Here is a 25,862-nt window from a genome sequence, read left to right on the forward strand (position 1 = left end):
CAAACGTGGTCTCCCTGCTGAAACCAGGCAAAGAGGCGAACGAACTCGGCTCGTACCGGCCGTTAGCGCTCCTCAATACCGATTATAAGATACTCGCAGCGGCCCTAGCCCGGAGGCTTGCACCACTGGTCCCCACTCTGGTGCATGCTGACCAAAATGGCTTCGTACCCACACGGAGCACGTCCCACAACCTACGCCGGTTTTTCAGGGTCCAACGTTATGCGACCCCGACCTGGCCGCGCTCGGGATGTATCGTGCTTGACTTAGAGAAGGCATTCGACACGGTGGAATGGCCGTATCTCCTCCGAGTCCTTGAGAAGTACGAGCTGGGAGACGCCTACGTCCAGATGGTGGGGCTCCTCTATCAAACACCCGAGGTCCGGGTTCGGACCGGACGGTTGTTCTCGGACAGGATCCGCATTGGGAGGGGCACCAGACAGGGCTGCCCCCTCTCCCCCATCTTATTTGCCCTGGCGATGGAGCCACTGGCGGAGATGCTCCGCGCTTCCGGAGACGCCTGGGGCATTCCGCTGGCGGACGGCATCCATTCGGTGTCTCTGTACGCCGATGACTTGTTATTATATGTCAGAGACCTCACGCGCATACCTGAGGCGCTCTCGGACACCTTTCGGACGTTTGGAGACATGTCGGGCCTCCATGTCAACTGGGCCAAATCGGGGACCTACGCATTCGATGGCGAGCTGCCACAGTGCGACGTGCGTATGATGGGGGAGACACTCCGATGGCACCCGACGGTGTTTCGATACCTAGGGATCTTCATGTATCGGGACCCTACGGATCTCCTGGAGGGGAACCTAGTGAGGGCCATCTCCTCGCTCACAGCCCAGGTCACATTCTGGAACTCCCTCCCTTTAAATGTGCCAGCCAGAGTGGCCCTGACCAAGATGATAATGCTACCCCGGCTTCTCTATTATTATACTAATTTACCAGTGTATGTACCGGCGCGCATATTTAGGGAGCTGGACACCCTTACCAGACGCCTAATCTGGAATAAGGGGAGACCCCGGATTGCGCTAAGGACCCTGTATGCACCCACAGACGCTGGAGGTCTAGCGGTTCCCAATCAGGAGCTTTATTACTTAGCGGCACAGCTGCAGTGGGTTGCCTACTGGCTGAGCGGTAAGAACCTGGCGGACACGGCCACGGCCGATACTATCCTATCCCCCGTACAGGCGCTCACACTCTTCCACCCACTGACAGCGGGCCGATCCCCCACACAGGTTCATGTAGCAGTGGCAAAGCGATGCTTCGCACGGAGCCTCCGACTCACCAGGCATGCGGTGCCCTATGCTCCGAACCTGCCCTTGCTAGGGACACCTCTGGGCGCAGGCATATTGTCCGCAGCTGAGTTGCCCAACTGGACTGCAGCTGACCTGGATGACCTGGGCGGCCTGTACAGCGACGGAGAGCTGCTGCCATTCGGGACCTTGGCTGCGGACACAGAGTTACCGGCAGGTCAATTCCTGACACACGCCAGACTCCTTCATGAGCTGGCAAAAGCGTGGGGTGATCTTAGCCACGAGCCATCCACTCACCTGCTCATCCAATACCTGCATGTGATGGGAGACGGGTCCCACATTGTGCACTGGCTCGCACAAGCCTTGCACAGCCACACGCAATTTTCTTCCCAGAAACTGAGGGAAAAATGGGCGACCGACCACGGCTCAGACTGGACGGACAAACAATGGAATGCCATCTTAGCAGGCGCAAGGGTCATTCCCCGTAATGCACGTTTCAAGATTATCCAATACTACATCATCCACCGTGCATATCTGTCCGCGGACAAGCTGAACCGCTACTTCGGGCTCACTTCATCGGCATGTCCCAGATGCGGCCTCCAGGACTCAGACCTCCTGCACGCACTTTGGAGCTGCGCCCATCTTACCTCGTACTGGTCTACGATCGCGGACATGCTAACAGCGGCGACGGGCGAAACCCTCCCCGCGACGTGGGAAGTATGCCTACTGGGACTCTACAAGAGAACCAAACAGACCAAGCTGCGGGCACGCTTCTGGGACTTGGGCCTAATTACGGCCAAACGTCTCATTACACGACGGTGGAAGAGTCCCACTCCGCCGCGCCCTGCAGATTGGCGCCGCTCTTTTGCAAACTGGGCCTGTGCGGAGAGTGTGTCGCTCCATAGAGAGGAAACCGCGGGTCTACGGAAATACCCAATCGCCCAAGATTGGGACGCTGCCCTGATTACATATCACCGCGCATGCACCCAAGCCGGCATAGAGTACCAACTCGACACAGACCAGGGGGGGCCCACCTGATTGCTGTCCGCACCTGGCGCAGACTCCACCACCCCTCTCCCCCCCCCTCTTCCCCCCCCGCCCTCCCCCCCCCGCGTGCTTACCAGCCTCCCCGGCCCCCCCCCTCCCGGCGACAGGGGTCTTGCGCGATGGAGTTGTCCCCTGCCGCTCTCGCCCCCCCCCCCCCGCCGCTCAGTTCCCCCCCCTATTGCCCTACAGTCACGGCGATGCCGCCTCATCCGTTGTCTCTGCCCCCACACGGCCCACGCAGGATACACCACACACAGCTGGATACCTAGATGCACCACCACACACACGAATACTAGTCTAACAGTTATTATAATGTTCCTCCCCCACCCCTTGTTTTCGGCTACCCAGTTAATTATTTTGGTTGACACAGAGGCCGTTCATACTATACTCTTGGTAACGCCCGAGTACCCTTCCTTGTCTGCATCTTATGTAAAACTGCTTCGATGTGCTCAGAACTAGGAAGCGGGCACCCAGCGACCCATTAGACACCGGAGGGTATGAAGCTGCCTTAATCCTCTGCTGCGATGACCAGGGAACTTCATTTCAAACAATGACTGTGGGCTTTTCGTTTTGGACACGCTGGTTCTGTGTTGCAGTGCTATGAACCGTAGACACTGCACCATGTGACATTTCCTGACACCGTCATTTATGAACTGATGCACTTCCACCAGCCACTGTTTTGTTTTCACTAATGCGTACCTGAAATGTCGACATGTACTATCTGCTGGGTTAATGTTTGTAACAATACTCCGTGGTTCTGACAATGTATGATTAACTACTGGCTTATTTGTGAAACTAAATAAAGTTTGGGACCGTTGGTCTTAAAAAAAAAAAAAAAACCACATATGAATCATGTAAAGAATGTGAGAGAAGGATTAAGACAGTCATTTGAAGACAAATTCATTTCCATAATGGGGAAAGCTCGGTTGATTTGCTGGCATTGATGCAAGTAATTTGTGGTGTAGAACACGTATTTATACCAAGCAGAGAAATAAGAAGATTGTCACAAACTTTACACTATTTTAAAAATAATAGTGGATATACGGACATAAATCACTAAAATTACTGGCAAAGTACATATTCTGTTGTTCTTACTATCAATAAGAGTCATCCCACTCGCTCACTCCCAAAAAAACTGGAATCTAGCAGGTATAACCTGGTGGGAATGTGTAATAGTTTTACCATTCTTAGGTTGCAGGATTAATAATCGGATGCTGCAAGAGATACTGTAGGCCCATAGCTGCAGTATTCTCGAACGTGAACTGTTCATCTCCTTGGGCAGTTGGCACTCACTGTATGGTCCCCGCAACACTGCTGGAGACTATTACAATAAATCTTCTCTCTTGCCTAGCTGTGTTTTCCTCTCCGCACCACATAAAGACAGCCATACCAGGCACACTTTTAGATTTCAGTTTTCCAGATATTGTTCCACATGTAGATAGAGATATACCAGGACCAACTTCCAATGCTTTATCGAGTCCTGGCATGCCTGTTGGTGCCAGTTCTTGGTAACAATGTGGAAAGAGCTTCAGCAGCCTAGCACTAGTATGAAGTTGCTATGAACCAGAGTGCACATATATGAAATCAACTTTGTTTCCACTACCCTCTCACCCAAAAGAGAATCTGGGTTATCTTGCTGATCAAATTGTCAAGTACAGTGTTATGTTTCTGTTAGACCTGGCATCCTTAGAGTAGTTTTCCCATAAACGTTTCACTTCAGACCTCCTGTTTTTGCGGACTTCATTTTTTCTGGGCTTAGGGCACTGCACACTTTATCTCTGCTAACCAGTGCTAAAGTGCTTGTGCTCTTTCCCTAAAACATGGTAACATTGGCACATACCCAATTGGCATATTTACTTTACTTATAAGTCCCTAGTAAAGAATACTACATGTGGCCAGGGCCTGTAAATTAAATTCTGCCAGTTAGCCTGAAGAACGGATTGTAACACCCACTTAAGTAGCCTTTAAAACATATCTCAGGCCTACCATTGTAGAGCCTGTGTGAGCAGTTTTAACCTGCCATGTCAACCTGGAAAAAAAAAAAACTTTTGCCAGGCTTAAACCTTCCTTTTTTAATACATATAACTCACCTCTAGAGTAGGCCTAAGACAGCCCCACGGTCAAGGTGCAGTGGGTTAAAAAGGTTGGACATGTACTTTTAAGTTTTACATATCCTAGTAGTGAAAAACGATTACATTTGTTTTTCACCACTGCAAGGCCTATCACTCCCATAGGATAACATTGGAGTTGCCTTCACATTTCAGAAGTGCATTTTCCAAATGGGAATAGATAATTGGTTCACGTTTGGCGTCTCTGGAATCCTAATTTTAAAAAATTACCCTTGTAGAAAGTTGTAATTTTCTTGCCCAAGCCGTTTGGTGCCTGCAGCCTGTCTCTGGTCATATGGCTGGGTGTAGTTGCCAGTTGGCCTTTTGTATTCCTCCTAGTAAGTCACACACAATGAACTAGATGTGGCTAGATGGGCCATCACAGACAGGATGGGAGAGAGTAGTTGGGCCCAGCTGTGATGTGAGGAGGAGCTCGCCTTTAACCCCATGCTCAGCCCCTACCGGAGTCTTCACAGGGAACAGCTCGGCCTATAAAGGGTTAACTAACTCGGAGACCTCTTCTCTGCAGGACAGCCAATGGGAGATGAGCAGGTCCTTTAGGAGGGCGGAGCAGATAATCAGCGAGGAGAACCCGGAAGACGCCACGGACACGGAGGAGAAAACGCGGAATCGGGACCCAGGAAACCTGCCACGAGAGGACACCGGACCAGCGGACGACCGACTGAGGAGCAGTGCCGACCGGGCGGACAACGAGGATGAGCCTACCACGGGCAAAAAAGAAGTGTGGACGGAGGATGGGTGGACACCCCCAGAGGACGCCTGTATGCCACCGTAACTCTGGAGAGTTACGGCAGACGCGGTATGTGAATCGGGCTAGGAGGTGGGGAGTGGGAATTGGCCACAGTGGGAGAACGGATACCGGGGACTCGGTTCTTGTTTTTTTTTCTCTCCCGATTTCTCCTTTTGCCTTGCCTGTAAGTGTTTTAGGAAGAAAGCGGGCGTATGGTGATCACCCGTTTTAAACAACCCTCAGTAATTCCTATAAACTAACCCGGGGCAATTCCAAAGTATCAGCCCTACAACTTTTTCTGAATTCACCTAATTTCATATAGCATGTTCTCCTATTCTGGCAATGTTTGTAACGTGGGGAACTCCTGATTACCCTAAGTAGAAGTTTGTGTCCTGAAGTAAGAAACGAGCTAACAGACGGGTCAACTGATTTGTGACTAGCAAAGTTTCCTTTATTTATCAGCACTACCATTTTGACTCCTGGGCACGTGGTGATCCCTTCCATGGTGATGGTATTTCATTACTAAAACAACCTGTGACAAATACATTTACCGCCTCTGTCTCTTCTCTTTGCACGCTACCCGGGGCCTGTCAACACCACCCACCGAGATCGTCAACAACCTGAACTCAACCTCCCAAGGACATTTGTGTTATTTTTTTTGTGCACCAACCTTGAATAAAATACACCAAACTAGATCCACGCATAAGACCTCCTAGCTTCTTTTTCCGCCCGTCCCTCTCACATTCACTTGCACCTGAATTAGCTGTGTTCTGTCTCCACACAAAGGGCTACATACCAACTGTGGTTTGTCTGGAGCCAAGGCAGAGAAGGTAGGGCATTGGTGCATTTCAAGGGCATGCCTCGAGAAGCTTCTTCCCACTTCAAAGGCACAACTGTGCATAAAATAAGGACTTCAGACGCCACCACTTCAGTACACTTCTGGACCTGGGAATACTCTGCCAAGAAGGACTGCTGTGCTGCTGTAAGGACTGTCACTCCACTGGACAGACACTCTAAAGGAGCTGCTGCCCTGTTGTGCTGCGCGCTGCTATCTTACAGGGGGAGGAAGAATTGGACCTGCAACCCATCTTGAACCCAGATCCGTGGAGTGACTCAAAGGGATAGTGTGCTAGCCTACTGATCTAAGCCTCATGACCACCAAGTAGTGCCCCTCAGGTCCTGGACCGGTGGTGTCACTCAATTGGCTCTTAAATGAAGCTTTTGGTCACTTTGCAACTGCAAACGGGACAGTTTGCACAAGAATAGCACTGCTCACACCAAAAATCAGCGTGAGCCACCGCCAGCACATCTCTTTGCACCATAGAAGGCCGCAGAGGATTACCAACGTGAGGCTCCATCCCACGCGTCAGTCAAATCCAGCCGGCTCCTCGCGCCACATCGACCACTGCCACCGACACTCTTCTTGCTCCCTGTGGCCCTCTCCAATGCAAATGGGACTCTTGGCACATAACTTGAGAAGGTAAACCTTCAGGACTGATCTGGGACAGTATCTGACCCACACTCCATTGCGGTCAGCCTAAACTTTTGAATCTGATCTGACCCGGTCCAGCGTGACCAGATAGCCGTAGTTGCCACTTTCTGCTTTTAGGCGCTATATTGCAATTTATAGTATAAAAAAATCATAATGAATATGCTACTTACCAGTATGCATCTGTTCTTGGCATGTAGGGCTGCTAACATTCATATCTGTGCATAGATCGCCGCCTAGTGTTGGGTCCGGATGATTGCACATTGTTGTCCTGGAAGAGTCTTCGAAGTATCACGAGATAGGTGGCTCCTCCCCTGGACTACAGTGCGCATGGGCATCGACTCCATCCCCAGATTGTTTTTAGCCATTGTGTAGGGATGGAGTGAAATAGTGTAAATGATGTCCATGCTAATGTGTGAATGCAAGAAATTATGTGCAGCCGCTACGGGCGCCGGGGAGGAGGGCGGGCGATATGAATGTTAGCAGCCCTACACGCCAAGAACAGATGCATACTGGTAAGTAGCATATTCAGTTCGAGGCATGTGGGCTGCTAAATTCATATCTGTGCATAGAATACATAGCAGTCCCTCCATTAACGGCGGCCGCCCGTGCCGGCTGCAGAAGTTTGAAAAAGAGTTTTAAGAACAGCCTGACCTACAGCTGCCTGCTGTTTGGAATGCACATCTACACAGTAGTGTTTAGTAAAGGTGTGTGGAGTAATCCATGTGGCTGCTCTAAAAATATCTTCCAAAGGAATATTACCTAGGAAAGCCATGGAGGCCCCTAACTTGCGTGTGGAGTGGGCCCTGGGGGGGACCGTTAAAGTGCGCTTAGCCTTGTGGTAGCACATTTGAATACACTTAACGATCCACCTGGCTATTCCTGCCTTGGAAATGGGGTTGCCTTTGTGCTGGGCTGAGAAGGAAACAAATAACTGTTGTGTCTTTCTAAAGCTTTTGGTCCTGTCAATGTAGTACAGTAATGCTCGTTTGACATCAAGCGTGTGGAGCATTCTTTCTGCTACTGTTTCAGGGTTTTGAAAGAATGTGGGTAGTTCAATGGTTTGATTGACATGAAACTGCGACACCACCTTCGGAAGAAACTTAGGGTTAGTGCGCAGCACTACCCTGTTAGGATGAATTTGAATAAATGGCTCTTGTATCGTGAGCGCTTGTAGCTCACTAACCCGCCGTAGCGAAGTGATGGCAATGAGAAAAGCCACTTTCCATGTCAAGAACTGAATCTCGCAGGAATGTAGAGGTTCAAAGGGTGGTCCCATCAACCTGGTGAGGACCACATTGAGGTTCCACACAGGAGCTGGTGGGGACCTGGGGGGGATGACTCGTTTCAGCCCTTCCAGGAATGCTTTGATGGCAGGCACCCTGAAAACTGATAGGTGCTGCCTGTTTTGGAGATAAGCCGCTATGGCGGATAAGTGTATCCGAATGGAAGCATACGCCAGATTGCATTTGTAAAGATGTAACAAATAGCAGATGATATTAGGAATGGATGCATCTAGCGGGTTGATATGATGTTTTGTACAGTAAATGACAAACCGCTTCCATTTTGCCGCATAGCAAGCTCTGGTCGTTGGCCTTCTTGCCTCCCGGATGATGTCCATGCATTCTGGGGGCAAATTAAGGTAGCCAAACTCTAAGACCTCAGGAGCCAGATCGCTAGGTTCAGCTGTTGTGGATCTGGGTGCTGAATGTCGCCATGGTTCTGCGTCAAGAGCTTTGGAGTGAGGCGCAGCCTTTGATGCGGTACCACGGAGAGTTCCAGAAACGTGGTGTACCAAGGCTGGCATGCCCACGTTGGAGCAACCAGGATGAGTGTCATCGAGTGTTGCAGCAGCTTCCGTGCCACCAGCGGTATGAGAGGTGCTGGGGGAAAAGCGTACGCAAATTTGCCTGACCAGTTCATCCATATCGCATTGCCCTGCGATTGTGGGTGTGGGAACCTGGCGGCGAAGCTTGGGCATTTTGCGTTCTCCTTTGTGGCAAACAGGTCTATCTCTGGATGACCCTACTGCTGGAAGTACGGGTGGAGTACTGATGGGTGTATCTCCCACTCATGCATTTGGTGGCTGTACCTGCTGAGCAGATCCGCCATCTGATTGTCCACGCCTGGGAGGTGCTCCGCCATGAGGAAGATGTTCCTCTGAATGGCCCACTTCCACATGCTCTGAGCCAGATGAGACAACTGTGGAGAGTGTGTGCCTCCCTGCTTTTGGATATAGTACATCGCCGTCATGTTGTCCGTCCGGATCAACACGACCTTGTTGCACAGATGTACTTTGAAGGACTTCAGTGCCATGAAGATTGCCATCAGTTCTAAGTAGTTGATGTGCATCTTCTTCTGCTGTGTCGACCATAGCCCCTGCACTGTGTAGTGGAGTACATGCGCTCCCCAACCTTGGAGGGATGCGTCCGTCGTCAGGATTATTTGTGGCACAGGCTCCTGGAATGGTCGGCCCTTGCAAAGGTTGTGTGGAGTCCACCAATGCAGAGAGTTGTATGCCCGACCAGTTACCAACACTAGGTCTTTCAACTGCCCTTGAGCCCGAGTCCACTAGCGCGCCAAGCATTCCTGAAGCGGACGCATATGCAACCTCGCGTGCGGGACTATGAAGATGCAGGAGGCCATCATGCCTATCAACTGCATAAACACTCTCGCAGGGAGTGAGTGCTGCGGTCTGAATCTCTGAATCAGCGATTGGATGCTGTTGATCCTCGCTGTGTTTGGCTGAGCTGTAGCAGTCAGGGTATTTATAGTCGCGCCCAAATACTGCCGCAGATGTGCTGGCTGAAGGTGCGACTTTGGATAGTTGAGCGAAAACCCCAGACTGTGAAGAAGGTGAATAGTGCGGGACATGTCTGCGGCGCACTGCTGTTCCGACTTGGCTTGAATGAGCCAGTCGTCCAGGTAAGGGTAGACATGTATGTTTTGTCTCCTGAGGTGCGCCGCCACTGTTGCCAGGCACTTTGTGAACACTCTGGGAGCAGTGGTCACTCCGAAAGGCAGGACTCTGAACTGGTAATGCCTGTTTAGAATGGTGAACCGGAGGTATTTTTTGTGGGTTGGATGGAGTGGTACGTGAAAGTAAGCATCCTTGAGGTCCAAGGTTGCGAGAAAGTCTCCCTGGTGTAACAGTGGAAGAACTTGCTGCAGAGTTGACATGTGGAAGTGTTCTGAAAGAATATACATGTTGAGGGGGCGTAGGTCCAGAATGGGTCTGAGTGAGCCGTCCTTTTTTGGTATCAAGAAGTACAGGGAATAAACCCCTGTGCCTTGTTCCTCCAGTGGCACGAGTTCTATTGCGCCTTTTTGCAGCATCACAAGAACCTCTTGCTGCAATAAGTGCAAGTGCTCTGCCGACATAGGACGTTGTCTTGGGGGTATGTTGGGTGGAGTGGACGTTAACTCCAAACAATAGCCGAACTGGATACGTTTCCTTACCCACCTGTCTGTGGTGATGGATTTCCAGACTGGCAGGAACTGCTGGAGTCTCCCCCGACAGGTGTTGGATGGTCGGGGGGCAGTGACAGGAAGTCACTGTTTGTTGGCGGCAGAGGAACGGGAACATATTGTTTCCTCTGCCCCTGCCCTTGGCGTTGTTTCCTCTGTAACCTCCTCTACCCTGTTTGGTGTACGAGGACTGTGCCCCACTTTTACTGAACTGCGCCTGTTGTGCCAAGTGTCCTCTGGTAACACCCCGAGTGCCTGAGCGACGAAAAGTGCTCCCTCTGTATTGCTGAGACTGAAGTGCACCCATGGATTTCGCTGTCTCAGTATCTTTTTTAATTTTTTCGAGGGTGGAGTCCACCTCATTCCAAACAGTCTGTCTGGATTAACGGGCTGGTTGAGGATAACAGTCTGTATCTCTGGCTTGAATCCTGAGATGCGGAGCCATGCTTGACGCCGTAACATCACACTAGTATTTATCGCTCTGGCTGCCGTATCCGCAACGTCGAGCGCACATCTAATTGCAGCGTTGGAGATGAGCTTGCCTTCTTGGATAAGCATCTCAGCTCCCTCTTTAAACTGGTCTGGAAGGTGTTGTAAAAGCTGCTCTAAGGTGTCATAGTGTGCTCTGTCGTATCTGGCTAGCAGAGCTTGTGTGTTTGATATGCACCAGATGTTTGCTGCCTGCGCTGCCACCCTTTTCCCCGATGCCTCCAGCACTTTAGACTCTTTGTCTGGGGGAGGAGCTTCACCTGTTGTCTGTGAGTTCGCCTTTTTTCGAGCATTAGAGACCACCAAAGAGTCTAGAGGCAACTGGCCCCGTATGTAAGTTGGGTCTCCAGGTGCTGGTCTGTATTTCTTCTCTATTCTAGGGTTGACCACTCGAGCCCTTGTTGTTTCCTTGAAAATGTCTGTGGCATGCTTAAGAACACCCTTAAGCATTGGAAGTGTTTTTACGGTTTTCTCAGCAGCAGAGAAAGTGTCAAATAGAAAGTCAACGTCCACAGGGTCAGCATGCATTTCCACCTTATGGTTTGTAGCTGCCCTCTCAATTAAGGCATTGAACGCTGCAGAATCTTCTGTAGGAGAAGGCTTTGATCCAAAAGCTTGTGGGTCATGGACAGCTTGTTGGTCCCCTTGATCACCTGAGGGTGACCATGAGCCCTGTTGCTCATCAGGGTCTGTGTTTTCTGGAAAAGTATACTCGTCCTGATCACCAAGGTCTCCATCTGAGCAAGTGGGTGAGGGTGATGGGCTCCTTGCAGGGTGCAGAGGAATGCGCTCAACAAGTTCAGGAGTTTCAGGCGCTGGTTTCTTCCTTTTTAGAGGTATTACAAACGACTCCAAGGGCTGTGAAGTAATCTTCCTCTTATAGAGCGTCAACTTGCCCGTGTCGGCGTCGATATACTGTTCCGACTGCTCGTCCAGTAAGGGTTGTCGACTCAAACTGCCACTTAGCTGAGTGTGCCCTACCCCTTCTGAGTCTTTAGACACCGACCGTGGTGCAAAGGCTTTTGGCACCACTTTGGGTGGTAGAGTAAAGAGGAGCGGCTTGGAGATTTTTTTCGGTTCCGCTTCTGGAGTAGATACCGAGGGCGTTTTCGGCGCCGACGTCAGCTCTTTCTCTCGAATACGTTTGAGGGCGTCTGCCACTTGCTTCGTAAAAGAAGCGGACGGCCTCGTCGATCAGACTGTGGACCTCGATGCACCCCCAGGGGAAGACTGGAGCATCGATGAATCCTTGTTCTTAGCTGGAGGCGCAGACGTAGTCTCGACCACCGCGCGTCCGCCACCATCCACGGCCCTATGCGTCGACGACGATGGCTTCGGATCGGCGGATCTACCCTTCGGTGTAGTGGCTCCAGACTTCGGCTCGGTGCCTTTTGCCGATTTGGCCTCGACGGCCGGCTTGCCTGCAGACGCGGTAGGCTTGACCGCCGGTGGCTCGACGGTTGACTTCGACTTGGACTCGACCACCTTAGGCTGGGCGACTGCCTTCGAGCTTGGCTCCTTGACCACTTTAGCCTGTTCGACAGCCTTCTTCGGCTTCGAGGCCTCCGACGACGACGCCGCCAATGGCGTCTTCGATTTCGGTGCTGCGTCGGCCATCTTAGACTTGGTCGATCCCGAAGGTTTCACTTTCGGTTTCGATTTCGGCAATGGCGGCTCCGTAGAGGCGTCCGTAGCCGGGCCAGAAGGCGGGGCCGAGGAGCGAGGTGTAGGGTCGTGGGTAAGGCCTTGTGGCGATCCTGTGACCTGAGCCTTTGTATGATCGGGGCATAGCTCATCCTCCGAGCTATCTTCCACGGCCCCAAAAGGTTCTTCGTCGTCCCCTACCTCCTCGACGTCTTCCTCGAGGTCTTGGTCTTCCTCGTAGTCGGCCTCGACATCCGCCGATGGAGGTGAAATCTGCAGGTGAAGTTCTTGTTCTCCTGCGTCGGGGCTGTCGAAGATGTCCACCGGTGCCGGCGCCAATAGTTGGGCCTGGAGGCGCGCCACGCGCCGAAGCTTGATCGTCTTCTTCGATCGAAACCTGGAACAGGCCATACAGCTGACCTCGTCGTGGTCAGACGACAAGCACTTGTTGCACACAGGGTGCACGTCGATGTGTGGGTACTTCGACCCACACACGGGGCAGTACTTGAACGGACTCCGTTCCATTGTAGAATCGTCAGGGTCTTGCTGCGTCGACAGGGCCTCGATGACCGAAGAGTCACCCGACTCCTCCGATATCCGACTCGACGAGCCGGAGTATACACGAGACCGAACGCCAACAATACCGACGATGAAAGGAAAGCCTTTTGGCCTTTAAGAAGTTGTTTTATCGATTCCGAACAGGAGACGTCGAAATCACATCCGAACCCAATGGCGGAAAAAAACAATCTGGGGATGGAGTCGATGCCCATGCGCACTGTAGTCCAGGGGAGGAGCCACCTATCTCGTGATACTTCGAAGACTCTTCCAGGACAACAATGTGCAATCATCCGGACCCAACACTAGGCGGCGATCCATGCACAGATATGAATTTAGCAGCCCACATGCCTCGAACCTCCAGTTTTACTGATTAGAATTTTGTCATTTTGCTCTTATTTTATTTACTAAATTAGGCTAAATTTTTTTAGGTCTCGGCCTGTGAAAGAATGCGCAGTCGAGCTGGCGAGATTTAATGATGTAGGAAATTTCACTAGCGGGGTTAAGCCCCACCCCTCTTTTCCATTGGCTGGTGTCACCATTCATGTAAAACGGTGGCCAGCCATTGGAGAAGAGGTCCTAGTGACGTTCTTCTTTCTTCTTTAGCCCCGTCCTTTTAAGATTGGGTTCCTTGACTTCCTGCTGGCGTAAGGGGTTCTTATCTTTTTTATGGGTACAGATGGCCCCATAAAGAAGATAAGGAACCTTTTACCACAGCTGTAGGTCTTGCCGAGCCCGTCTGAAAAGGACGGGGCTAAAGAACAAGTTACTTACCTTCGGTAACGATATATCTGTAAGAAACAGTAGTTAGTATTAGATTCCTTACCTTAGAATATCCCCAGGCGTCAGACTGGATCTGGAATTTTTTGCGTAGCAGTACCCTTGCGCGTCGGTAGGCGTCGTCTGCGGCTCCGCGTCAGTCGTCGGCGCCGTGATGACGTCGTCGGAGTACTTAGACGCCGCCTCTGCGTGCTGACGTCAGTTCTTAGACACATTTTTTCCGCGTCAGAAACGCAGCCCATGTTAAAAACCAACACTGGTGCCATTGAAACTAGGGCCCTGAAAGGGGATGACCTTAACCCTAGATATCGGTTCGCAGAACGGGGAGGATGGGTGGGGCGGTAAGGAATCGAATACTAACTACTGTTTCTTACAGATACATAGTTACCGAAGGAAAGTAACTTGTTCATTTGAAAGAAACAGGTTAGTATTAGATTCCTTACCTTAGAATAGATACCCCAGCAATACCAACCCCGGTGGTGGGTCTTCGAACCAATAATCACACCAAAAAGTCCTGGAGGATGGAACGGCCAAAGAAGCCATCCCTCCAGACTTGGCTGTCCAGGCAGTAGTGTATTGCAAACGTGTGCAGCGAGGCCCACGTAGCTGCCTGACAAATGTCCTGCGCGGGGACTCCCCGACCCAGGGCAGTAGTAGCCGCCGTGGCCCGAGTGAAATGGGCCCTCAGCCCAACAGGAGGTTCTTTCTTAGCCAAGGAGTAACAAGCCATGATACACAAGACAACACACAGAGAGATGGTCCGCTTGTGTACCGCCTTTCCCTTTTTAGCGCCCACGTAACCAACAAAGAGTTGGTCATCCACCCGGAACTGGCGAGTGCGATCCAGATAGAATGAGAGCTCACATTTTGGGTCCAGACGGTGGAGCCGCTCTTTCTCCTTTGAGGAATGCGGAGGCGGAAAGAAGTTGGGCAAGGTGAAAGACTGCCCGATGTGGAAGGCAGTGACAACCTTGGGCAGGAAAGAGGGTCTTGTCCGCAACACAACCTTGTCCGGATGGACAGAAAGGAAAGGAGGATTGGATGAAAGAGCCTGGAGCTCACTCACTCTCCTGGCAGAGGTGATGGCAACCAGGAAAGCAGTCTTCAGAGTAAGAAGGCGGAGAGGACAGTTGTGAAGTGGCTCAAAGGGAGCACACATCAGATAGGTAAGAACCAGGTTCAAGTCCCACTGAGGCATCACAAACGGAACAGGTGGAAACGTGTGTGTGATGCCTTTTAGAAAACGAGTTACAATAGGGGACTTGAACAAAGAAGGTTGATCAGGCAGCCTTAGAAAGGCTAAAAAGGGCAGAAAGGTAGCCCTTGACAGTGCCCAGAGCAGAGCCCTGCTGGGCAAGAGAAAGAAGGAAGAGAAGAACCTCAGAAAGAGGGGCAGAGGGTCACAGCCTTTGCTGTGCACCATGCCACAAATCTGCTCCACCTGCAGGTGTATACCGACTTTATGGAGGGACGCCTGGCTGCCAGAATGATATTACAGTCTTCAGGAGGCAAGTCAAATGGCCTCAACTGTCGCCGTTCAATCTCCAAGCATGGAGGTGGAGACTGGACTGGTTCGGGTGGAGGACCGTCCCATGCTGCTGCGACAGAAGGTCCTCCTGAAGAGGCAGACGAACCGGGGGATCGACTGACATACTGAGTAGCTCGGGATACAGGTACCTTCGTGCCCAGTCCAGAGCCACAAGGATGACTTGGGCCCGGTCGCGTTTGATCTTCTTCAGCACTCTGGGCAGAAGTGGTATAGGCGGAAACGCGTACAACAGACCGCAACCCCACTCGCGACGAAAAGCGTCTCCGAGTGAGTGACGCCTTGGAAATTCCAACACGCAGAGTAGATGACATTGCGCGTTCTCTTCTGTGGCGAATAGATCTAACCAAGGCTCTCCCCACTGCAGAAAGAGACCTTGTGCCACGTCTGAGTTCAGACGCCATTTGTGATCCATCATGCACCGGCGGCTGAGTTGGTCCGCCCTGGCGTTCAGAGAACCTGCCAGGTGTTGAACCACCAGGGACACGCCCTGATGTTCCAGTCACTGCCAGAGGCGCAGAGCCGCATAGTATAGGGTCTACGACCACACCCCGCCGTGTTTGATGCAGTACCACATGGCGGTGGTGTTGTCCGTGAACACCTGCACTACTCCCCCTGACAGAGGGGAGGAATGCCTTCAGTGCTAGACGAATCGCTCGCAGCTCCAAAAGGTTGATATGGAGCCGGGACTCCGCCGGAGACCAGAGGCCTCTGATCTCCGCCTCTCCCATGTGGCCTCCCCAGCCCTGGAGGGACGCGTCCGTCACAACCACGTGCTCCGGTTGGGGAAGGGAGAGGGATCTGCCGCTGACCCAATCGGGGTCCGTGAGCCACCACTGCAGCTGTCTCGCAGTGCCCTCCGAGATCAGAACATGGTCGGACAGGTTGCCCTGATGCTGGGCCCACTGAAACTTCAGGTCCCACTGTAGAGCCCGTATCCGCCACCGGGCGTGATGCACCAGAAGGATGTAGGAGGCCATCAGCCCCAGAAGCCGCAGCGTCAACCTGACCGAGATCTGGGATAAAGGCTGAAAGAGTGGAATCAGAGCCTGAATATCCCGGACCCGCTGTTCGGGGGGATAAACCCGAAACTGGTAACGGACGATTTGCAGCACCCATCTGTCCGATGTGACAGTGCGCCAGTGGTGGAGGTGATGGCGAACACTGCCCCCCACTGGCGTCACATGGGCCTGAAAGCACGGACTATGAGGGTTTTGAGGCGGATGCTGCGGGGGAAGGTGTGGACTGGCCTCGCCGCTGTCCCCGACCACCGCCACGTAGGTTTCCACGGCCTCCACCGCGTTGGATGTTAGTCTGCGGTGCGTGGCTGGCAGCACGTGTGGGGGCGACCCTTCCTTAGCCACGAAAGGAGCGAAAGGCACCCGGTTGTTGGCGCGGGGCCGAGAGGCCCAAGGACATGGCCATAGCCCTGGAGTCCTTAAAGCGCTCAAGCGCATGGTCTGCCTCGTCGCCAAAAAGGCGACGGCCATCAAACGGCATGTCCATGTGTGTATTCTGGACATCGGCTGAAACGTTGGCGGACCTCAACCAGGCGTGGCGACGAATCGCCACCGTCAGTGCCCAGTGCACTGTGAGACTGTGGCATCCAGCCCATACCGGATAGAATACCGTGCCGCATCCCGGCCTTCCACAAGGGCTTGGCCGAGTTTGGCCCGTACCTCTAACGGGCACTCTGGCAGCACGTCCGCGACCGTGTCGCACAGAGAGTGGGTGTAGCGGCCCAAGAGGCATGCGGTGTTGGAAGACCGCAGTCCCAGAGAGGAGAATACCTTCTTGCCATACTGCTCATACCTCTTGGATTCCCTGTCCGGCAGAGCCGACGGGAATGCGGTCTGGGAATTGGAGGCCTGGATGACCAGGCTCTCGGGGGTGGGGTGTGTGGACAGGAAACATGGGTCGCTCTGGGTCGGGCGGTGGCGTCTGGCCACCTTCCTATCTACAGGCAAACCTGTAGCAGGCCTGGACCAAGTGATCAAAAGAACGTCAGTCAAGGCCTCATTAAACGGCAGCAGAGGCTCAGCCGAGCTTGACTACGGTTTAAGGACCTCAGTGAGAAGGTTAGTCCTCACGGCTGCGACGGGGAGCTCAAGGCCCAAGGCCTTGGCAGCCCGGGACAACACCACACTGTAGGTTGCCCCCTCCTCCGAAGCCACGGTAGGAGGTGAGACAAAACCAGTGTCTGGCGAGGTGTCCAGACCACTGGCATCCCCAAGTCCACCTGTCTAGTCCTCCTGGGACTGACAGTCATGTGTCAGAGGGTCTTCGAGCCGCTTGCGGGACCGCTCACACCTAGCTTTCAAAGTCAGGGCCCGGCAGTCGGAGCAGGTCTTGTCGTCGTGGTTCACGCCGAGAAGGTGGAGACACCGACGGTGAGGGTCGGTGACTGACATCAGTCGGTCGCAATCCTCACAAGGCTTGAAACCTGGCATCCCTGCCGGCACCGTCCGAAGTCGAAGACTCAAGAAAAATGATTAAAAGGGATCGCAAAAAGTTTAGTCAAAAAAGACTAAGGTACCACTTTTTCCGAATCTGCGCTGCTGGCGCGGAAAAAAGAAGAAGAACTGACGTCATACGCGGAGGCGGCGTCTAAGTACTCCGATGACGTCATCACGGCGCCCACGACGCCGACGACGGACGGGGAGCCGCAGACGACGCCTACCGACACGCAAGGGTACTGCTACGCAAAAATTTCCGGATCCAGTCCGACGCCTGGGGATATTCTGAGGTAAGGAATCTAATACTAACCTGTTTCTTTCAGATAGAGAAATTCTGTGTTATGCCACGCTCCTGACATCATCGCGTCATTAGGGGTGAAATGCTGCTAACACACTAAGTCCAAAAGTCCGCTTTCCATAAATTCACTATTTTAGTCAAGTTGCCTGATTCCCCTACACACCGTGATTCTCCATTCAAACCCAACACTCATTCATTGGCACTGCTACAAGGTGCGGTGAAGATTCGGACCTGCAGAGCACACCCAGCAGTGAGAGGCTGTCTCAGCGCGCTGTACTTTGTTGCGAGCTCAGTTCTGTGTGCCTGCTAGTTGGTAACAAGAGAACTCACTTTCTTAGGACCCCTTGAAGTAGAACACCAGGCCCCAGGCATACAGTGAGGTTCAGCGCCTGTGGGGGTGCACAGCGGCTGTTTTAGTTTCTATTACTGTGTGCTGCTGTGGGTTTGTGTTTAGTGAAAGTGAGTGTGCAAAGCCCTGCAGGGGTTGGGCAGGTGCTTTCTCCAGCAGGTACCGGGGCAGGGAGGTCCGACATGGGCTCCCTGGGGCACAGGGATGAGCTGGTCTCCGGCAAATGGCTGGCAGGGAGGAGGGTACAGGAGGGGAGAGGGCGAGCCTTCGGACTGACTGCCCGTCCCCCCTGCCCTCACTCTCAGATGACCATCTGTCTCTCTTTGTCCTAATCACAGGCAGCAGAGGCGGGACCCTCTCTGGCTAAGAGACGGGCAGCCCTCCTCTGAGCATCCTCCCGCATCTGGTACCCTCACCCACCGAGAGACAGGCAAGGACCCTCACCTGCCGAGAGAAGTGCAGCGTCCGGTACCAGCACCCACTGAGGGACCCTCATCCCTGAGAGACGGCAGCAGCTATCGCTCCTACCGAGAGACAGGCGGGCCTCCTCACCTGCCGAGAGATGGACGGAACTCCTCTGGGGGACTTGCAGCTCCTGGTACCCTCACCCTCAGAAAGACAGGAAGGGAACCTCTCTCCTTAGAGACAGGCATCCCTCAACTGAGGGAGACCTGCAGCAGGCACTAACCCCACTGAGAGACGACCAGTTTTCATCAGATTCCGAGAGAGACCCCCAGTAGCAGGGACCCGCACACACACAGAGGCAGATTGGGGGTGACCCTTGCACGAAGGATAGCGCCGGAAGAACGGATCCGGAGGGAGGAGGCTGCTCGGAGTGACTATTACGCAGGGAAAACCACCCCTGGAACCCGGCACTCGAGGAAGACCAAGGCTCCAGGTGGTACGAGCCCCCCACACCAAGGCGCACTCCACACCAGCGACCACCCAGAGAGCGGAGCCCAAGTCACAGGTGTACTGATGCCAGCACACGGAACACGCAGACATGCAAGTTGTACCAACTTCTCTAATGTGCTGAGATAAGCAGGTAAGAAAATCATAATGCAAAGAAAAATGCATGCCTATTAACCTGAGCAGTAACCTTGGCCAGCAGCGGGTGCTTTAAGGCGCTTGAGTAGAACATTAGCACATGTGTTGAAGAAGATGCCGTAGGTCTGGTTTGTTGCAAGGGTCGTATGTTTTCTGGGGGCACATGTGTTGAGGTTTGCATCTAAATGCTATAAACACTCGCTTGCGCTTCTGCCCCCTGGAATCCCGGTTCTTGTCATGTTTCTCTGGGTGCTCTGAGTGAAAGGTGTTGCCTCACACTCAATGTTTCCTGAATCTGTGGGAGGATGTGTTCATCAACTCTGACCTCTGACTTCGTGTTAGTGCAGAGAGGTGTCACGACCCCCGTTTTGTCTCGGTTATTGGTCACCATTGACCCCGGACATTGCTGCACAGCCAGGGCCTATCACAGCCTCCTCCGTTTGGTGAGGTTCCTTGAAGGGGGCTGAGGCGCAGAGGTGTCCCCCGCGCTAGGCATAGAGCGCACGGCCGTAGAACGGTGTGTGTGTGTCTGTGTGTGTGTGTGTGTGTGGTGGGGGCTCTGTGTGCGTGTGGCTCTGTGTGCGTGTGGCTCTGCGTGCGTGTGGCTCTGCGTGCGTGTGTCTATGCCCCTGTGTGGCTCTGTGTGTGTGTGTGTGTGCAAATGCAATAGGTCTTGCATTTGCGAGAGACTAAGCTATTGGCATTGTAAATGACAATGCCATTTATTTATCTGTTTTCAAAACCAACACATACATAAAAATGTTATCATTTACAATGCCAATAGCTCTAACTTTTGCAAAGGCGAGACCGTTGCATTGTAAATGCTTGTCTAATCTGGTGTGGAATCTTCATTTGCGGTATTTTAATTGTTTTACTCTTCAAAGTGTTGCACAAATACTTTACACATTGCCTCTCGTATTTCCTGACTGCTCTGTGACAAGCTACCAGGGGGGTGGGCACTGGTTAATTTGGGGTTTGCTTGTGCCTTTCCCCGACTAGGTTTGTTGTTGCTGCTTGACCAGGGCTCACATCCCAGTCAACCAGCAACACAATTTCTAACAGTTACACATCCACAACAAGTTCACTAATACTACTTTTCTGCAAGTCTAAGGTGACACTGATGCAAGCATCACATCTAGCTTGAATTTTAAAGTTGCGAAGCATAATGGAATTATTTCAACCTCTTAACAGTTATAATGGTTAACAAAAGAGTGACACACAAACATTGAAGACCTACATTGTAAAGATGTACTGCTAGAATAAGTTATACAAGTGGATATATACCAATCATGAACTACAACAGTTGGCATCCAGGTGCAAGTAATTGTACAAACGTTACAAAAAAAGGTTAATGGATTAAATGCTGACAGCAACAAAACAATCAGATTAATTTGATTGTCGATATAACCTGAAAATAGAAAAATGAGCCAAGGAGACACAGAAAAGACTGGACATGAGAAATTGCTTTCAAGAGTCTGAATTAATTGGAGAGTGCACAATGCAAAACTAGCTGCATCATCAACTAAGACATCAAGACCAGCACCCCCGCCTATCTGGCTGACAAGTTTAGCATCTCTAGAGGCTCTTTAGCAGGCTCGCAGACAGGACACTAACAGAGTGGATAAGTGCTAGAAGAATAAATGAGGCAAGAGGGCTTCTCCATTTATGCACCCAGGATATGGACAGTCTCTATCTTATTCAAATTAGCAATACGCTAAAGACCCAAGTCTCTAAAGAACATCACATTGTGACACAGTAAATGTTTCACATCCCCTCTCAGAACTCAGCTCCCCAACTTAAAATTCACAAATAAAAGTGTATCAGTACAGGATAAGTTCTACAACTCTGCCTAAACGTACTTTTTCTAATCCACATAACAGGATAATCGTACACCTTGAAAGCCATGCCAGGTACAAGTTTTTAGGTGTACTATTGGACTCATCAAGTAACCTTTTTTGGGTTGCCTATTCCACTGTGTGGAGATGTATATAGTGTACAATTCTGCACACGAGGAATAGTAGTCAAATGTACAAACACTTTTTTTACTTTGTCCAATTAAAAACATTTTTCTCTAAGGTGAAATTCCTTGTCCCACAACTGCACCAAATCTTGGGTTGATCAGTTCCCATTCCCGTCAATAAAGGGCACATACTCCAGTCCTTAGCTGGAGAAAGTGTCTGACCATTTCCTAGGTGGGAAGGGGTCGCACCTCAGTTTAAGAAAGCTCCAAACATGAATGTTTGTGGGTATTCAGAAACCTAGAAAGCAAGGCACACCTCGATCCTTCCTTCCTTCTCCTACCCCTTGCATCCGCTTTCCAACTGCAGATGTATTCACAATCATGCCTGTCAGAATCAGCTTGTGTATTTGTGACCGGTGTTAATGAAGGTTTTTACGGTTGTAAAGTTACGTTTGCAGCCAAAAACACAACTGTTAATTAGGCCCTTTGATTAAATCTCTGCCTTTGAGCCTATACAGACCTCGGATATCTTTTAAGATGGGTTCACATTCTAAACATACTACAGACATACATATGTTTACAGCCCACATACCTCATAAGTAAACCTGTACACTGGTTTGTTCTGCATTATATACCCAAGTAGTTCGGCAGTTTAGATGGCATCACAAAACACCATCCTTTACTCGTGGGCTATAATTTTAAAAAAAATTGTCAGGAGTTGTAAGTCCAATCGGTGCAACTGAAGAAAGTCAATATTGTGACTGCCCAAGTCTGCTCAATGAAAGCCCAGTATTCGATGAGCGTAGAGAAACATAAGAGACACACATGGCTGCACATATTAATCTGCCATTTTTTATTATTATACCACTCCACAGTATGAACTTACCAGGTAAGGACAGAGTCACGGTAAGGGATGAAAGCCCTCTTCTTTAAATGTGTGCTCTCAGACAATGCAGAAATAACCTTCCCCAGCGTGAAAAGGGATTTATTGATGCTCATGCCTTCCTATACAAAAGAGCATAAGAAAGAATTTCTACAAATAAATGCATTCTTTGTGGAAGCAATCCAGTACCATTTGTAAACACACTCAAGTCCTCTGTAGCAAATAAAAACAGAAAGTACCTACATCATAGTGGCTCATGACACAGAGCTACAGATTTCAACAGCAAAAGAGCACGTACAAACTTTGAGTTTGCTTTTAAAGAGCTCACAATAGCTAGTATATATGCACCTAATATAAAACAAGGAGATTTACCTTTCTTGCCAGCGCAACAACCGGTTATAATCGCCAGTTTACACATGCTATCAGTTTGGGGTTGGAACTTTAACAGTGATCCCAACAGGATGGTGTAGACAGCTTTCCTCTGCTTCCCAACACACATACAGCAAAAGCATCAGCTGCACTAGAAGACTAGCTCCAGCACTAGCAGGAAGGATTTTTGGTGTCCAGAGGTCACAGAGCAAACATAAAATTCACACATACACAATCTAAACTGAAGGTTAGATTGGCTGCTGCATTCTGAAAAACTTCAGGGTACCTTCAAGCAAGTAGAACACTTAACCAGAACGATCTCTGATCACTCGCTGGTGATGGCAGAGGTCAAATGAGGGACAACCCCCTAATCCTGAGCTAGAAATGAAGGGTTTACAAGTTAGAACATCGGGGATTTAGGTTAATTGGATCAACCCGCATACACTAACAATTTGAAGTGAATGAAGCCTCGACAGAAGACTCCCACAATGAGTGGGAGCACGACTGCCTGTCAGCATTTCAGTAGACAATCCGAGACCAGGGCAGATAAAAGCACTAAGGACCCAAGAGGGACAGATAGTAAACACTAAAGAACAAATAAAAGAAGCAAAGTCCAAATGTATGTGATTAGCGAGCTCTCGTTGAATAGGTTCAGAAGATAAAGTGTAAATAACAAACTCCAATGGAAGCCAGAGACCTTTGGTCCCCGTTAGACACTGAGGAAATTGAGCAGCCATCAAGGATTTGGCCTCAGGTAAAACACCCGGTGGGATGGACTTCTTGTGGAGCTCTAGTCCACGTTAAGTGTGGCATTGGTGCCTAAATTAAAGGAATTTTAGGAGGTATCATACAAGAGAGGAGTTCTCTTGCAGTCGCCAGAGACACTCACTGCCACAAGACTAAACTAGGAAAGGATCTTTTGGTGCTTAAAGCATATTGCTCCCTTTCAAAGCTCAGGCACTACAAGAAGTTGGCATAGATCATAATCAACAGGACCTTTGATGGTCGATCTGGTTTATCCTAACCAAATTGGCTTTATTCCTAACAGATGTACGGCCATGAACATTAGACACTTTTGCTACGTCATGGCAAAATGTACCAAGACACAACAAATACCCACAGTGGTGAAGGCCTTCAACACCCAGCGTTAGGATTTTTTTTTCAGATTCTTGGAGGAGATGGTAATTGGGACCCAATTCTTAAGTGGATCCCACTCAAACTCCCAGATAACAGCGTGTATTAATGTGACGGGACTGCCTGCTTTATCCACAACTGTGCGCCTTAGGGGATGTTACATAAGAGTGAGACTCAGACACGGGGTATAAGGATTTGCCTAAGCATGCATAATATTTCACTATATATGGGTGATGTCCTACGAATATATAGTGCAAGAACTAAAATATCTTAGCGTTTGAAGTTCTACTAGGCTTAAAGGTAAATTCCACAAAGTCCTCAATATGTGCCGCACAAAATCTTGATCAGACCCAATCTGATAGGCTGGTGGGATCCCATTTAAAATGAGAGGAGGCTCCTTCAAATATTTAAGTATTCAAATATACAATGAGGACAACACCCTCCCTATTGGGAACGTAGAGTTCTCACTTTCAAGAATTAAGGTAAATTGTGTTGTAGAAGAAAAACACTCTTTCTTGGTGAAAGGAAGAATTATAGTGGCTAATAATTATACTCCTCCAAAGAATACTTTATGTCTTCGATACTATGTCATTGAGACTGCAAACAAGTATATCTAGGGGTATAAACAGTATGAAAATGTATTTGATATGGGAAGGCCGCAGACATACATGTTTGCTGAATAAACTGCAGCTGTCTGTATCAGAGGATGGACTCAGGGCACAGGACCAGGAGCTACACTACTAGGCTGTGCAACATTAGTGGGTAGCTAGATGGACGTCTGATGATGCTGCTGCAAATTTATATCACTGGATGGGCGTGTGAGCGAAAGAAGATACACTTTTTTGTCTACTAGAGACCTTTGACAAACATCTTAAACATTCTAGACTGATGACAGTTGCATGATATTGCTTAACCACAATGTTGGCCCACACAAAATCTAAAGTCTCCTTTTCTCAGATATGCCCATTTGATCTCTCCCAATTATGTGCAGGTTGGCTAAGAGAATAAACATGTGAGCCTGGGAGGCTGGGGAAGTAGCCACATTGGCGGACCGAAGTAAGAATAGTAAATTCCACATGATCCAGAGCCTTACACAGAAGTATCTAATAATTGTGGGACAATTTCTCTCCTTCAATGCACTGCTCCAATTGATACAAAATCATGGAGTACAGACACAAAGGCCCTGCAACGCACACAGTTCTACACACATTATTAGTTATGGGTAACTCATGCAAAACAGCAACAATAATCTACAAAAGCCTGGTTGACATGACTAAATTGATAAGGATGACAGAGAAAACTGGGGGGAATAATTTTGGCAAAGATATAAATAATAATGAGTGGCGTAGGCTTCTATCATACTTCAAAACGGTTACTAGAAAAACAAGGCTTAAGCTTGTGCAATTTAATGTACAGGTATTTAATGTCCAATAAACTACATAAGATGTTCCTGTGACTTCTGATAGGAGCCTTAGATGCAAGACATGTAACAATAACTTCTTAAAGCACATGTTTTGGGTCTGTTCAATACTGACAGCCTACTCGTCAAACATGTTTGACTGTGTAAGGGAAGTAACAGACCTTCAGCTGGAATTGAGCCCTACAGAATCCCTCCTTGGCCTCTTCCCCAGGGCAAAGCAGTGTAAATGGCATGTAAAATTGCAGACCATGTATTATTGTTGGCTAAAAAGCAGACAGCAGTGTTATGGAAAAGCGATCATGCCCCACCGCTAGGTCAATGGGAAAAAGTACTTTACCAAAGTGTGGAAGCGAAGGTCACAGTATTAACCACTATGCTAAATAGAGAGAACTTACAACATATAATCAATGAGTTGGATATGTACCTAACTGAATTAGCCATTATATACTATAATCACACCCATATGGAGGCTTAATGATATCCCACACAATAGAAGGATAAAACATGTGTAATCGCAGTCATTTACGGTAGCCGGGGAAGGTTTTAGCACAGTAGAGGGGGCCTAGCACTGTATGATGACACACTGTATTTGGCTGACCTGTCTGTGAATAATAATATTCTTTCTTTGTTGTAGGTAGCAAATTCATTGCTGGCCAAATGCAGAGACACACAATGTTGAGTACTGTGCCTGAAAACTATATTTGGAACATAAATGCTGAAATGGCCCTTCCATAAATATCTAATAAGTACTGTAATATATGATACACCCTAATTTGAATATTCGTTAATGGCCGATTCCATAAAATTTAT

At 50.0% G+C, this 25,862-nt stretch overlaps 1 protein-coding gene and 1 pseudogene across 1 annotated transcript in view; both read right to left on the minus strand.

Moving 5' to 3' along the window:
• KIF14 (kinesin family member 14) overlaps window positions 1–25,862 on the minus strand; it is a 625,766-nt gene that overhangs the window by 455,511 nt on the left and 144,393 nt on the right. The window contains exon 10 of the mRNA XM_086957758.1: window positions 22,133–22,251. Coding sequence (XP_086813884.1) covers window positions 22,133–22,251 — 119 coding nt within the window. The remainder of the gene's footprint in view (window positions 1–22,132; window positions 22,252–25,862) is intronic.
• Window positions 7,933–9,028, minus strand: LOC147748007 (uncharacterized; annotated as a pseudogene).

Source organism: Lissotriton vulgaris, chromosome 1_1 (assembly GCF_964263255.1).
Source record: "Lissotriton vulgaris chromosome 1_1, aLisVul1.2, whole genome shotgun sequence".
In the NCBI taxonomy this organism is placed as follows: domain Eukaryota; kingdom Metazoa; phylum Chordata; class Amphibia; order Caudata; family Salamandridae; genus Lissotriton; species Lissotriton vulgaris.